The sequence below is a fragment of the Puma concolor genome, chromosome A2 (assembly GCF_028749965.1).
Source record: "Puma concolor isolate L17-30 chromosome A2, mPumCon1.1.hap2, whole genome shotgun sequence".
In the NCBI taxonomy this organism is placed as follows: Eukaryota; Metazoa; Chordata; class Mammalia; order Carnivora; family Felidae; genus Puma; species Puma concolor.
This window is the reverse complement of record NC_141668.1, coordinates 163,962,472-163,975,805: the sequence shown is the minus strand read 5'-3', so window position 1 is coordinate 163,975,805 and position 13,334 is coordinate 163,962,472. Positions and strand designations below refer to the sequence as shown.

Below are 13,334 nucleotides of genomic sequence, written 5' to 3'. Positions count from 1 at the left end.
AGGATTCGTAGGTCAAAGCCCGTCCTCTTTCGCTTTGTTGGCTGGAAGAACGGAGTGATATTTATATAAACCAATGGGAAATTCTTAGGGAACTAGGTGGTGTCAAGTGACAAACCAGTCTATGAATCGATCCCTAACGTCACTGGCCTGCACTGTAGACTGGCGGGTCTTCCTGCCAGTAAGACTGTTGGGTTTTCTTGCAGTTCGGAAACTCCCCGCCCCAGTAGGCCGGGCCAACATTGCCTTTTCCCGAAACACCGCCTCCTGGCCTTGACAACTCACTGCCCGACGCTATTGGCTCTTGCACAAAAACGACAGTTCTTGAGTCCAATGTGTCCACCGCGAGGTCCCCAGGAGGAAGGATCATTCAGCCATAGCCCTATACCTCATTTTCATTGGCTCCTGTTTACGAGTGGCAGCGCGACCGACCAATCGGGGGAAGTGTGAGGGCTTTGGGCGCAGCCCCCGGGCCCGGGCGGGAGGTCGCTCGGGTCGGGTGTCGTCTGAGAACCGGATGAGGCGGCGACTGTGAGGCCGAGCCGGGAGCGGGCGTCGCGCCGAGGCCCGGGCGGGCGGGGAGCAACGGCCGCGGACGCCGCGGGGCCGCGTCGTTAAGGGCCGGGGGCAGGCGGGGAGCGCGGGGCGCTCGGGCCGGGGCCGCCGGCGCCATGGGTAACCGCGGGATGGAAGAGCTGATCCCGCTGGTCAACAAGCTGCAGGACGCTTTCAGCTCCATCGGCCAGAGCTGCCACCTGGACCTGCCTCAGATCGCCGTGGTGGGCGGCCAGAGCGCTGGCAAGAGCTCCGTGCTCGAGAACTTCGTAGGCCGGTGAGCGAGCGCGGCGGCGGCGGCGGCGGCGGCGGGCGGGCGGCGGCCTAGGGCGCGGAGGGCGGACCGGGAATGGCGCGCCCTGCGCAGCCGGCGTAACTGCGGCGCTTGCGTGCCCGCGACGGGGACGGGGACAGGGAGGCGGGCTCTGTGGGACGCCCTGGGCGGAGGGCTTCCTGCAGGGGCTGCAGAACCGGCTCAGACCCTTGGGGGCGTTTCGCCGACGCGAGGGGGGGGGGGGGGGGGGCGTGGGCCAGGAAATGCGGTGGACCGTCGCCGACTCTCAGATCCCCAGCTTCCGTGGCTGAATTCTACCATCTGGTTGCCTGTGGGTCAGGGTTAGGTCCCCCTTCTCTCTCTGTCTGTCCGAAACCTGCCAGCTAGGTACCTATTGGTTCGACCCCTACCGTCTGGCTGGCTGTTCATTTATCTGGAGCAGTCCATGCCGTCTGGTTGGCTGTCTCTGTCCTCGATAGAACTCCTTGCCACTACCATTTGGCTGTCCATCTGTCCAGTCCCTCAGGGCAGCCCCCTGCTGCCTGGCTAGCTGTCTAGGGTGACCTGTGCTGTCTGGCCGCCTGTCCGTGCCGCTCGCAGACTTAGCCATCCCTCTGTTGGGTTACCCTGGCTGGCCTCTGCCGTCTGACTGGCCGTACCCTAGGGGACTCTGTTGTCTGGTTCTCCCAGGCTAACTCTAAAGCTTGGTCCCTGGCAAACGCTGGCTTCTCTCCCAAACGGATCCCTTTGTCTGTCTGTCCGGGTGTCCGTCCTTATGTTAGTCTGCCCATCAGTACCCTGGCAGTTCCCCACTGTCTGGCCCCATCTCTGTAGTCCTGGGTGGGGTGGGCTGGGCTGGGAGCATGCTGGGAACAAGGGAGCTGAAGGATGAAACTTGAACTCCCCTATCGGTTGGAAGTAGGACCCTGGGAGGGGGTACTTTCTGCAGGATTCTTTCCTGGCCCTTGTCAGGGTGCTCTTGGGGTCAGCTCCCAAGCAAAAGTCTGCAAATTGGGGGCCCTCTTTGGAGCCTGATCAGGCCTTTGGGCAGCCCCGAGAAGCCTCGGTGTGCTCATCTATCCAGTGGGCAAACTCCACTCTTCGCCCGGATTCAGGAAGCTGCTGATGAATGAGAACTGGCAGTGAGCCCTCCAGGGGTGTTTGGTTCTTTCTTCTCCCTTCCCCCGCCTCTTGCCCTTCTGCCTCCCAGATGGGCTGTCACTTCTCCATTCTGGGAACGGCTCCATTTGTGCCTGTGGCTGCCAAATGATAACATCCCAGTCATCATCATCGTTGTTGTTGTTGTTGTTATCTGCAGTAAGGGTTAATGTTCATCTTGAAGGCTCCAGGCTGAGTTCAGTTTGTCAGCCTCTCGGATCCCACAGGGAGTGAGAGGGGTGGAGGTTCTGTTACCCCACCTTAGACACGAGCAGGAAGGCTCAGAAAAGCCTCATCCTTGGCCCAAGGGCACCAGGCTAGTGCTCAGTGGTGCCCAGCCCCACCCTGCCTTCCCAGAGGCCTGGAGTTTTGCTCTCAGCGGCATGAATTTCCTCCTTTGCTGCTTTGTCTCTGGCACCTTGCCTGTTGTCCACTGTGGCGGAAAGGTGTGGACCTGGGGTCAGCTGGGCCGGGGCTGAGCCTTGGGCTGGGCCGTGGGCCCCTTTGCATGGTTATTTTCCTGTCTGCCCGCCCAGGCTTTAACTGGACACACAGCAAAGTTCTGTCTGTTTCATTTGCCTGGTGACCTCCTCGCACAGGTTGTCTGGCCTCTCTGAGCCTCAGTTTCCCCCCCCCCCAAAAACAGGGTGATGGTCCCTCAACTTGCCATTCTTCAGTGACCTGATTTGTTGAAAGTGCTTACTTAGCACGGTGCCTGGCACACGGTAGGTCGGCACGGCCAGGCTGTTATTCACCATGCTGGTCCCTCCCATATCAGCAGCAAACACTAATCAGAATTAAAGTGCTTTCAAGTTATGCACTGGACTGCATTTAAGCCTTCTGAGGCTGACACTGCTATGGTCCCATTTTACAGAGCAGACAACTGAGGCTCAGCTGAGCCCTCTTGCTCAGAGCTGTTCAGTGAGGAATTGGGGGCTCTGTGTTGGGGACCTTGGGTCTCTCTTCCCTGCCCGCCTCTCCTCAGTGTCTCTGCCCCTGGCCTTTCTCTCTTATCCACCCACCCAGCCATCTAGTACCGAGCTGGCTCCTGTGGCAACCTTCTCCCAGAAGCCTGCAATGTGACCTTGATCGTTAAGAGCATTAGTTCAGGGCCTGAGAGCCAAAGTTTTAAAAAAGCTTCTCGGTTATGGGTTGCTCAAACGGAGCTAACTTCTTTTTCTTTCCGGAGTGTGGGTAAGTTTTCTTAGCTACCAAGCCTTGCCACAGGGGGACAGCCGGCTGGCCCTCGCTTTGAATCCCACTCCTCCTTCTTGTGAGTTTGGCCAAACTGTTGCAGCTGAGGACCTGTTTCCTTCTTTGCGTTGTAGACCTTTACAGATGACATCTTGGCTAGTTTCAAAGAACAAATGAGAGAGTAGTTCCAGGGCCTGTTCCCAGGGGGTCAGCACGGGCTGCTCTGTTTCATTGCCTCCTCCTTGTTGGTTTTCTAAGACTGTGGTCCAAGCGAGATAGCTCAGCCTGTACCGGGTTGCAGATCAGTGGCCCTGGGGGCTGAAGCCTGCTTGCTGGTCTTTTGTTTCACTTGCATGGTGTTTAAAATACTTTGTTCTTAATTAGCTATCAACATTTTTTTTTTTCAACATTTTTTATTTATTTTTGGGACAGAGAGAGACAGAGCATGAACGGGGGAGGGGCAGAGAGAGAGGGAGACACAGAATCGGAAACAGGCTCCAGGCTCCGAGCCATCAGCCCAGAGCCTGACGCGGGGCTCGAACTCACGAACCGCGAGATCGTGACCTGGCTGAAGTCGGACGCTTAACCGACTGCGCCACCCAGGCGCCCCAGCTATCAACATTTAAATTTTGCATCAAAATTCAGGTTTTTGCAATGCTTAGCAAACACCCAAAGAGCCTCAGAGTCTAATGGTGTAATAACACGGGCCCTGGGCCTTAGGCCAGGCTTCATCGTGTTTGCCTGTGTGACTTTGGCCAAGTGGACTCAGGTTCCTTTTCCGTAAAATGGGGTGATAACTACCAGGCACTCCCTGGGCCGACTGTGTGGGTTAACATGTGTTGAGTGCATTGACCCTATACCCATGACAGCTGTCGTTTTAGTTGTGATATTCTGGCCTTCCTGGGCTTGAGACTTGCTTGGCACCAAGTGCCTGGATCTCAGAAGCAGCAGCCACCGGCTGCCATGTCAGATCAGGAGTGGCCACGTGTGCTGCCCCACTCCCCACTACTCCCTAGTACTCACCCAGGCTCGTTTTACATTTGCCTGGAGACTCCTGGCCCTAGAAACTTTTGAGTTTCAGACCCTTGGCTTGTCTGCCCTGTAACAGCATGTGGCCCTAAGGAGGGGGGAGGATGAGCCCCTCTGGTGACCCTGGTCGTTGAGCCTCCGCAGCTAAATGGAGGGAGGAACTTGAGAAATTTTTCCTTGGGAGAAGAACAGGAGGAGGCTGAGGTTGAGCCTCCAGCTGAGAATCCCCCAGGCCTGGGCTTGTTCCTGTGAGCCTTTCCTCTTTGAGCCTCAGTATCCTCAGCTGGGAGTTGGGGCTGTTAACAGCATCCACTTATAAGCCCCTTGCCTTATAAGTTGGGTGTGTTTCATATCGTAGGGCAGGTGAAGTCACCTGGTGCCTGTCCTTGAGGGTGGAGTGAGGACTAAATGGCTTGGAAGGGTGTCTAGCACGGGAAAAGTGCTTAAAGCGCTGTGCAGGTCTCATTTGTTCTTGAAAAATGTTTTCTAAACACTCTGTGTCCTTGCCGGGGGCCCTGTTCTGTTCTGTGGCTACGGACACAGCCCTGAGCAAGATACCAAAACCCCCACCCCGGGGGAGCTGGCCTTCCAGCAGGGGGCCGATAAGGAAGAAACAGGCCTGAAGTTGAAAGCTGTTAAGGAAAAGAAAAGCAGGCTCAGGGAGAGGGCAGGGGGAGGTGAGGGTTTTAAATGGGGGTGTCAGGGAAGGAAGGCCTCCTTAGGAAAGTGACATCTGAGTAGAGACTTAAGGAGGTGGGGGGGAGCCACCAGTGGAGATTTGCTGGGGGAGCATCCCAGGCTGTGGGAACAGCCAGTGCAAAGACCCTGAGGTGAAGGTGTGCCTGGAGGCCAGTATAGCAAGAGAGTTGGGGGAGATAAGGTTAGCAGGGACTGGGGTCCAGTGGGGGCCAGGGAGGGCTCTGAGCAGAGGGACGGCTGTGGTGGTTCTATTCCGGACCTGGTCCTGGGCAAGCTGAGGACCCTCGCCTTTGATTTTCAGCTTTACCTGGATTATCTCAGTGAGCGGGACCCAGCGGCCAATTCACAAATGACCTAGTGCCATTTTTCTTTTAGCGAGAATCAGCTGCCCCGTGGGTCTCTACCGTCTCTGGCTACATTTCCATTTGATCTTTGGTGATGGGTCCCTCCAGGAGACATGGCTACACCACGGGACTGCTGTCTGGCACACGGTGGGTGCCGGACGAATGCTTGTCAGGTGACTGGTGGCACCTTAGGTCCCTGCCAGGCTGAGGGGTATAGGCACGTGGTCCGCCGCTTGGGCTGGTTTGTCCCTTCGGGGATCTTGCAAATGAAAGCTGCTGTTTTCCGTCGTTTCTCTTTTGGTGCGTACCTTAAAGTTGCTTTGCCTGGGTGGTCTGTAGTACCTGGGTCAGCTTGAATGGGGAGTGTCCTGGAGGTGCCCGGGGGAATGTGGCTGTCCCTGCGCGGCCACACATTGGCTGAATGACCTCACTTGTCTGGGCCTCAGTTCCCTCGTCTGGAAAATGGGGATCATGATGTTCCCTCTCTCCTGGGAGCGGGCTGAGGAGCAAATGAGCTAACCCTTGTGAAATAGGAGATCCCTGTGACTTGTAAAAGCCCTGGGTGTGAGGACTCTTTTTCCGTAAAGAAACGGAATTCATAATTACCTTGTTAATATAAAACCCACCTCATTTTATAAAATTTTTTAAAAGTTTATTTATTTATTTTTGAGAGAGAGAGAGAGAGAGAGAGAGAGGGGAAGGCACGGGGAGAGAGAATCCCAAGCAGGCTCCACACTGTCCGGATGGAGCCTGATGTGGGGCTCAACTCACAAACCATGAAATCATGACCCGAGCTGAAACAAAGAGTCGGCCGCTTAACCAACTGAGCCACCCAGGCATCCCCAAAGCACCTTATTTTATTTTATTTTATTTTGTTTTGTTTTATTTTTTTACTTTTTATTTTTCCAAAGCAGCTTATTTTAGCGCAAACACTGAGTGAGTGCCTCTCCGTGCAGGCGGGCATCATTCTGGCTTTAGCTCTGAGCATGTAACCGGAACTAGCCAGTGAGCCAGATCCTGAAATGCTGGCGGGAGCCTGTTACTGCTGTGTTTCTAGGTGGAAATGGTGGCTGCGGACAAATATTTGGCTGTGAGAGTTACTGATGCTCATTTAGTGGATGGTGGTGGGAGATTGGGAGCAGAAATGCCCAACAGTAGCAGATTAGCTAGACAAACAGTGCGTCGGACAGCCAGCTCGGAAACAGCTACTCAGAATGATCTAGAAGAGGATTTAATGACCCAGAAAGCTGTGTAAGACCTGTTAGTTTCCAGACCCAGGGGAAGTGTGATCTCCTCTTGTTCTAAGCGGTTGTAGTCTCGGAGTATAACGCCAGGGAAGAGATATGCCTCCCGAACTCCACATGTGGGTTGTCTGCCCGTGTCGTTCTTGGTTGGGTTTTGCTTGCTGGGATTATGTTTCCAGCCCAGGAGACCGATTTCTCCAAAGCTCAGATCTGGGCCGCCGAGTGTCTTTGCAGAGTTATTTGTCCAGGGATAATGGCCCTCGCTAGGTACACAGATTGAAATCCCCCGGTCGTAAGCCTGTCGTTTCCGGGTGAGGGGCAGGGGACGACCTTGTGGACGGCTCTGGATTTCAGAGTCTTCAGAGGCACCGGTCGCGGGAGGGGCTGTTTGGAATGGAGCCATGTGTCTCTCCAGGTGTTTGCATTTGGATCAGGGCCGCGTCTGCCAAGCTTCTGCCCAGATTTGAATGAAAACGCCGAAATTACAGGGCCCTCGATTGCAGAAAAAAATCGGAACATCGGCTAACCCTTAATTTACTGGGGTTGCTAACCACATGCTGTAATTAAGCCCTTATTGTGTGAAAGCTCTGGGAAAATGCAAGCCAATAACGAGATATTTATAGGGCATTTGCTACGATCTGAATAAAAGGAAAAAATTGCCTTGCCTCTGAAGCAAGAAGGCGCTGGAGAGAAAAGACTCCTGCTTCTGGGTGCGTTCTGGGTTCCTGTTAGTGTCGGCAGGGAGGCCTCTGCTGGGTGCTGGGGGCTTTCCCTCTTGCAGTCACCCTCAGCTTGAACAGGGAGCCGGGTGGCTCATTTGGTTTCACCTGCGGCTGGATGTTTATGACACAGTAAGAGGTGATGTTTGTGGAGAATCACTCTGTGCCATACCCTGGGGACACTGGACCATGCAGTCCCAACAGCCCTGGGGTGCTGCTCTTAGCATCCTTGATTTATGGGTGAAGAAACTGAGGCCGTAGAGGGGAACTGACTCGAAGTCACACAGGGAGGAGCTCAGGAGCCGGGCCTCTAGCTGGGACTGTGTCCCCCAGAGCCAGATGCTCGGGGACGTCAGGGATGGCAAGGCGTGGAGTGAATAGCGGACGCTGTGGCACTTGTGTCTGTGGATGGGGCCGAGGTGACGGAGCGAGCAGCTTCTGGCTTTCGGCACCCTTCGAGGTTGTTAGCTGTGTGCCCGGCTGGCACGCCTTCAGTGGCACCTGCCGGGCCAGGTGGTCGGAACCCGGCCGGCACCAAGAAGGGCAGAGATCGGGTGAAAGGTTAAATGAACAGCTTTCTGAAGGCGAAGTGCAGCGAAAATGGTAGGGGGAGGGAGAGAGTGGCGGGGTGGAGGCTGCTTCAGACAGGTGGTCAGCGGGTGCCCCGAGATGGAGCCAGCCCCTCCAAGACCCCAGGGAACGGTGTCCCAGGCAGAGGGAAGGGCACGAACAGAGGGCTTCACGTACCGGCCTGCCGTGTACCTGCTGTCCTCTTAGAAAAGGGACTGAGGGGGCGCCTGGGTGGCGCAGTCGGTTAAGCGTCCGACTTCAACCAGGTCACGATCTCACGGTCCGTGAGTTCGAGCCCCGCGTCGGGCTCTGGGCTGATGGCTCGGAGCCTGGAGCCTGTTTCTGATTCTGTGTCTCCCTCTCTCTCTGCCCCTCCCCCGTTCATGCTCTGTCTCTCTCTGTCCCAAAAATAAATTAAAAAAAAAAAAAAAAAAAAAAAGGGGACTGAGGCGGAGGTGAGACCCAGGAGGCATGTGAGTGTCGGGAAAGTGCCCATGGGAGGCCTACTCTCCCTGCATTTGAATTATGCAAGTAAAACACCAAAGACCCTGTTTTTGTGCAGAGGGAAACTGACCGATGGGGAAGAACGCACCGCCAGCCCTGTCCCGCCCTCCTGGCTCCACGTGGGAACGCCATGGTCAGGTTGGGGTGGATCCTGCCAGACCCCTCTTGCGTATTTGTGTCCAGGTGTCCTTGCCGGGACAAATATATGGCACTGCCAGCAGTTGGTTCTTTTTCAGCATATCTGCTTTCTAGAACTGGGGCCACCCCACTTAACGTGGCTTGGCAACTTGCTTTCCAACCACTTAACACATCCTAGAGGTCTTGCTGGGTTGCAGTTTCCTGCCCCCCTCCCCGCTCCCCCCACCGCCCCCAGAGGGGTAAGGAATGGAGGAAAGGGACCAGCGGCAGTTGCTGTGACTGTCCTGATGAGAAATGACAGCATCCTCTGTGTGCCATGATTGACGCTGGGACCTCAGGGCAAGGCACCTTACTCGCTTTGAGGCCCGTACTTGATCGCTGCTTACTGGTGAGGAAACTGAGTCAGAGAGGCTGGCCCAAGGATGCTGGAGCTGCAGGGGGCCAAACCTAACCCAGAGCCTCAAACTTTCTCAGGAGGCCTCCCCCACTGGGCCTGTTGGCCCGTACCTAGAGTAGCACCCTTGACCCTTGGCCCAGCTTCATCAAGTTGGTTTTCACTCCTCCTGCGATGTCTGTACCTCAGAGTGACCTCAGAGATTTCTGGAACCAGGCCAGGTGTGGAGGAATAATCCAGACCTTCCTTGGGTCCTTGCGGGGCCGGGTGCACCCCTCAGTTGCTTGACGGGCCTCCTTCAGTGGCAGTCGGGGTGGCTCTGGTCTTTTTGTCCCACATCGAATGGACCTCCCGCGTCTTTGATGCACTCACGTGTGAGCGCGACTCTGAGCGCTGTCTGGGGGTCATTTCGGGTCGGTTCCATTTTACAGATGAGGCGGTTGAGGGGCAGGGGTGGGGCAGGCAGGTGGGGGCCTCCAAGTCCCCGTGCCTGCCCACCGTTCCTTCACCCAGCATCTGTCTCCAGCGGAGAATGGGGCCACCAGAGCAAGCAGCAGGGGCTGGGTTTGGATGGGGGTGCTGCCACGAGTGGGCCCCAAGAGATTCTTGTCCTCTCTTCTGCTTCTCCGCACAGTGAGAGTGGGAGGAGGCACGTGGAAGACAGAGGTTCTGATGGGGAGCTTTGGGCCGGAGTGGTGGTCAGGGAGTGCTTCCTGGACGAGGCAGTAGGTCTTTCTGTCGAGGTGAGGAGGGCGGGCAGGAGCTGGCGTGGAGCAGACCGGCGACCGCTCCATTTGTACCTTTGTGCCCCTCCTGCCTGGCTGTGGGTCCCGGCTCGGGCCCTGTTATTCGTAGGCCCTTTCCTTTCCCTTTCCTGTTCTAATTTTAATTTCCAGTAGGTTAGCATACAGCGTTATGCTGGTTTCAGGCGTAGAATATAGTGATCCGGCCCGTCCGTACGTGAGCCGGTGCGCATCCCAAGTGCCCCCCCCCGTGATCCTCCCTTCTTCACGGCTGCGTAGTGCTCATGGTACACAGACCAGCTTCTCGGTGGCCGGTGTCGAGCCTCCTCCTAGTCGCCTAGTCCCGGGATTTGCCCACGGACGCGGCATGCCTGTGGAGAAGGCGGGAGGGGAGGACACGGGACGGTGGCAGCTCCGCGTGTGCAGTCCTCACCTTCCCGGCCGCGGCGGCTGCTTCGCTGGGATTGGCGTGGGGCTGGTCGGGGGGGTCCTCCCTGATGCCCCCACGTCAGCACGTCCTGAACCGGAGCGGTCGTCTCCATCCTGCCTTCTCGGCTCCTGCCCCCCCACCCCCACCCCCACTGGGTGCCTGTGGACCCGAGCTAGGGCACGACCCTCCTCTGCACACGACCCTCCCTGGCTCCCACCTCACTTGGGGTAAAAGCCTGACTTCTCTCGCGGCCCCTGTCACCGCCCACCCTCACCTCCTGCCATTCTCTCCTCCTTCACCCCTCTGGCCACGCGGCCTGCTCCCCAGACCCCCCGGGCTCACTCTCCCCTGTGGCCTTTCTCTGCCTTCAGTCACATCTCCTCTGTGTCCAGAGTTCTGCGTGACCTGTGCTGCCCCTGTCTTCTTGGGTCCCTGCTGAAACCTCACCTCTGTGCCAGGCGGTCCCTTACCTACCCCGGCTCACACGGGGCCTGGCACTCTCTCAGACCCCTGCCCTGATGTGTTTTCTTCAGAGCTCTTTTTCTTTTTAATGTTTATTTATTTGAGAGAGAGACAGAGAATCCCAAGCAGGCTCCGTACTTTCAGTGCAGACGGGGCTCCAACTCACGGACCATGAGATCGTGACCTGAGCTGAAATCAAAAGCTGGTCGCAGGGGTGCCTGGGTGGCTCAGTCGGTTGTGTCCGACTCTTGATTTCAGCTCAGGCCGTGATCTCATGGTTGGTGAGTTCAAGCCCTGCGTCAGGCTCAGTGTTGACGGTGCGGAAACAGCTTGGGATTCTCTCTCTCTCCCTCTCTCTCTGCCCCTCCCCCCCCCCGCCCACCCAAATAAAAAAAAAAGTCAGATGCTTAACTGATGGAGCCACCCAGGCGCCCCTCTTCAGAGCTCTTATTAGCACCTGAACTTGTTTTCATTATTAGTTTACTCTCTGTCCCACCAGAATGGGAGGTTCTCACGGGCAGGGGTTTGCGTCTGTGTGTTCATTGCTGTCCTGCTATGTAGTAGGATCATGCATATTTGTTGAATGGATATATCTAGAAGCCAGAATTGGATTCGTTTCGCTGCACAGACGACGTTCATTGAGAAGGGGCCCGGAGGACGCACCAGGACTCATCACTGGGGCGCACAGCGGTGAGGTGGGGCGTGGGGTGCTCTAGGGAGAACAGAGGCAGGCACCTTGTCTTTACAGGAAGGGCTGTGATTTGTCTGCTGACACCGAGTAGTGACAGTACTGTGCTAAGACCCTGAGGCCGGCCAAGCGTGGATGTCTCTCTGCTCTGGCTTCTCCAGCTGTAAGGGGGCCCCACCCTGGGCTGGGGCAACTGAGGCCCCTCCGGGCTGCGGTGTGCTACCCATTTAATTCTTGCCGTGTGCCTGGGTGCTGGTTGAACACATTCGCTGCGGGGCCCCGAGGTCTGAAGGCAGGTTGTCCGAGGGCCCGCTTGGACCAGAGCAGAACCACGGAAAGGAGGCCACGAGGGGGTCATCCTCCCACAGGGAGCCAGGGGGAGATGTCATAAAAATACCAGCGCGCGGGGCCGGACCCCTCCCCGGGCCAACTTAAAACTCGGGGGGATTCTGGTCATGAGCTGAAGCACAGAAAACCGATGCTCTGTAGTGGGAGACTTCCTTTGGCTAAAGTTGAATCTGTTCAGACCACAGACCCGTGGGGTGTAGACAAGCGGCCAGCAGGCTCCCCAGGCCCTTGGTGACACCCCCACAGCCAGATGTAGGAGGAGGCGTCCTGGAGACTCCGCTCCATGATACACATTTTCCCAGCGATAAGAGTCTTAGGGACGGGCAGGCTGGCTGGCGAGCAAAGCAAGCAGGAACTGTCCCAGCTGGGGTGACACCCGCCTGCTGGGTGATACACCCTGGCACGGCCAGGCCAGCCCTGGAGGAAGCCCCCGTGGTGGGTGTGGGACACAGCCCTGTCTGTCCCAGGCCACGGGGCCTCTGTGTTCTGTGCTGATGGACAGGGTCCTCTGGAGGGTCACAGCCTCCTTGTCTAGGAGGCCCCCAGCTGGCCCTGTGGCCAGGGAGCCAGTGGTTTTAAGGAGGATGCCTTCAAACGTGGTTCTGTTACCTGGGGGGGGGGGGGGGGGGGGGGCGATGGAGTGCTAGGGATCTAGCAGTCAGGATTGGGGGGCTGTGACCAGAGACCGTGAGCCGTCCTCTCAGCTTGAGGAGGGACGCTTCCTGTGGTTTGGGTTGGCATGTCTTGTCTTGCAATACTAAGTTCCCCTCACGTGGGTAGAAGCTGTTTAGACGGAAGTCCGGCTTCTATGGCGTCTGCCCCGCTGACATCTCTTGCTGGCAGGGCCTGGCACAGGTCCCTGGGGAGCCCAGGGCAGGTGGCCGTCGGAGGTGGGGAGGCTCTGTTGGCACTGGGCCGACAACGACACATCAGCTTGATTTTTCTTTTCTTTTTAAATTTAAGGTTTGTTCATTGTAAAATAAAACGCGTTCCTTTTGGACGTGCGCAGAGAAAGGCAGAGGTTCCTGTTACCCTTTGTAGGGAACCATGTCCATCAGTGTGTGGCTCTTGCCAGATCCTTTTTCTGCATTTCTGTGCGTAAATGTTCCCCATTCTCCCCGACACCATTATGAGCTCATGTGTGACAGTCCAGAGTCTTGCCATAATGTGTCCACCTCATGCCAAGTCCCTGCTCTTCAGTGTCTTGAGGAGTTTTTGCCTTTGTTTTATTTGTAATACATTTTTTTTAACATTTATTTATTTTTGAGACAGAGAGAGACAGAGCATGAATAGGGGAGGAGCAGAGAGAGAGGGAGACACAGAATGTGAAGCAGGCTCCAGGCTCTGAGCTGTCAGCCCAGAGCCCGACACGGGGCTCGAACTCACGGACAGTGAGATCATGACCTGAGCCGAAGTCGGATGCTCAACCGACCAAGCCACCCAGGCGCCCCATACATTTTTTTTTATTTGGGAACAGTTTTTGATTTACAGAAAATAAACAAGTTTTTAAGTTTTACGGCAAAGTTGCAAAGACAGCACAGAGGGCTCCCGTATCCCATCCTTCCCTGTGCTTACGTCTTACCTTACCATTGTACGTTTCTTACCACTGAGACATTAACTGTGGTAGATTGTTACCACTAAGGAAAGGCAGACTTTCTGCAGATTTCCCCAGTTTCCCCCCTTATGTCCTTTTCCTGTCCCCGGACCCCACCCGGGGTGCCACTTTGCATTGGAGTCGCCGCTCCTCCTCCATCTTGCTGGTTGGTGACACAGCACCACTGACTTCCCTTGGTTTTCATGCCTTTGGCATTTAATAGAATGGCCTTCAATTTGAGTTTATCTGG

At 56.3% G+C, this 13,334-nt stretch overlaps 1 protein-coding gene across 13 annotated transcripts in view; it reads left to right on the top strand.

Annotated features, from left to right (window-relative positions):
* Positions 1-504: 504 nt before the first annotated feature.
* Positions 505-13,334, top strand: part of DNM2 (dynamin 2) — a 90,299-nt gene continuing 77,469 nt past the window's right edge. For 6 of the 13 annotated variants that reach the window (XM_086699074.1, XM_086699076.1, XM_086699069.1 and 3 more), the window contains exon 1: positions 505-829. In XM_086699074.1, coding sequence (XP_086555200.1) covers positions 669-829 — 161 coding nt within the window. In that variant the 5' untranslated portion in view covers positions 505-668. The remainder of the gene's footprint in view (positions 830-13,334) is intronic. The other 7 variants (XM_086699079.1, XM_086699078.1, XM_086699073.1 and 4 more) reach the window with 2 other exon arrangements.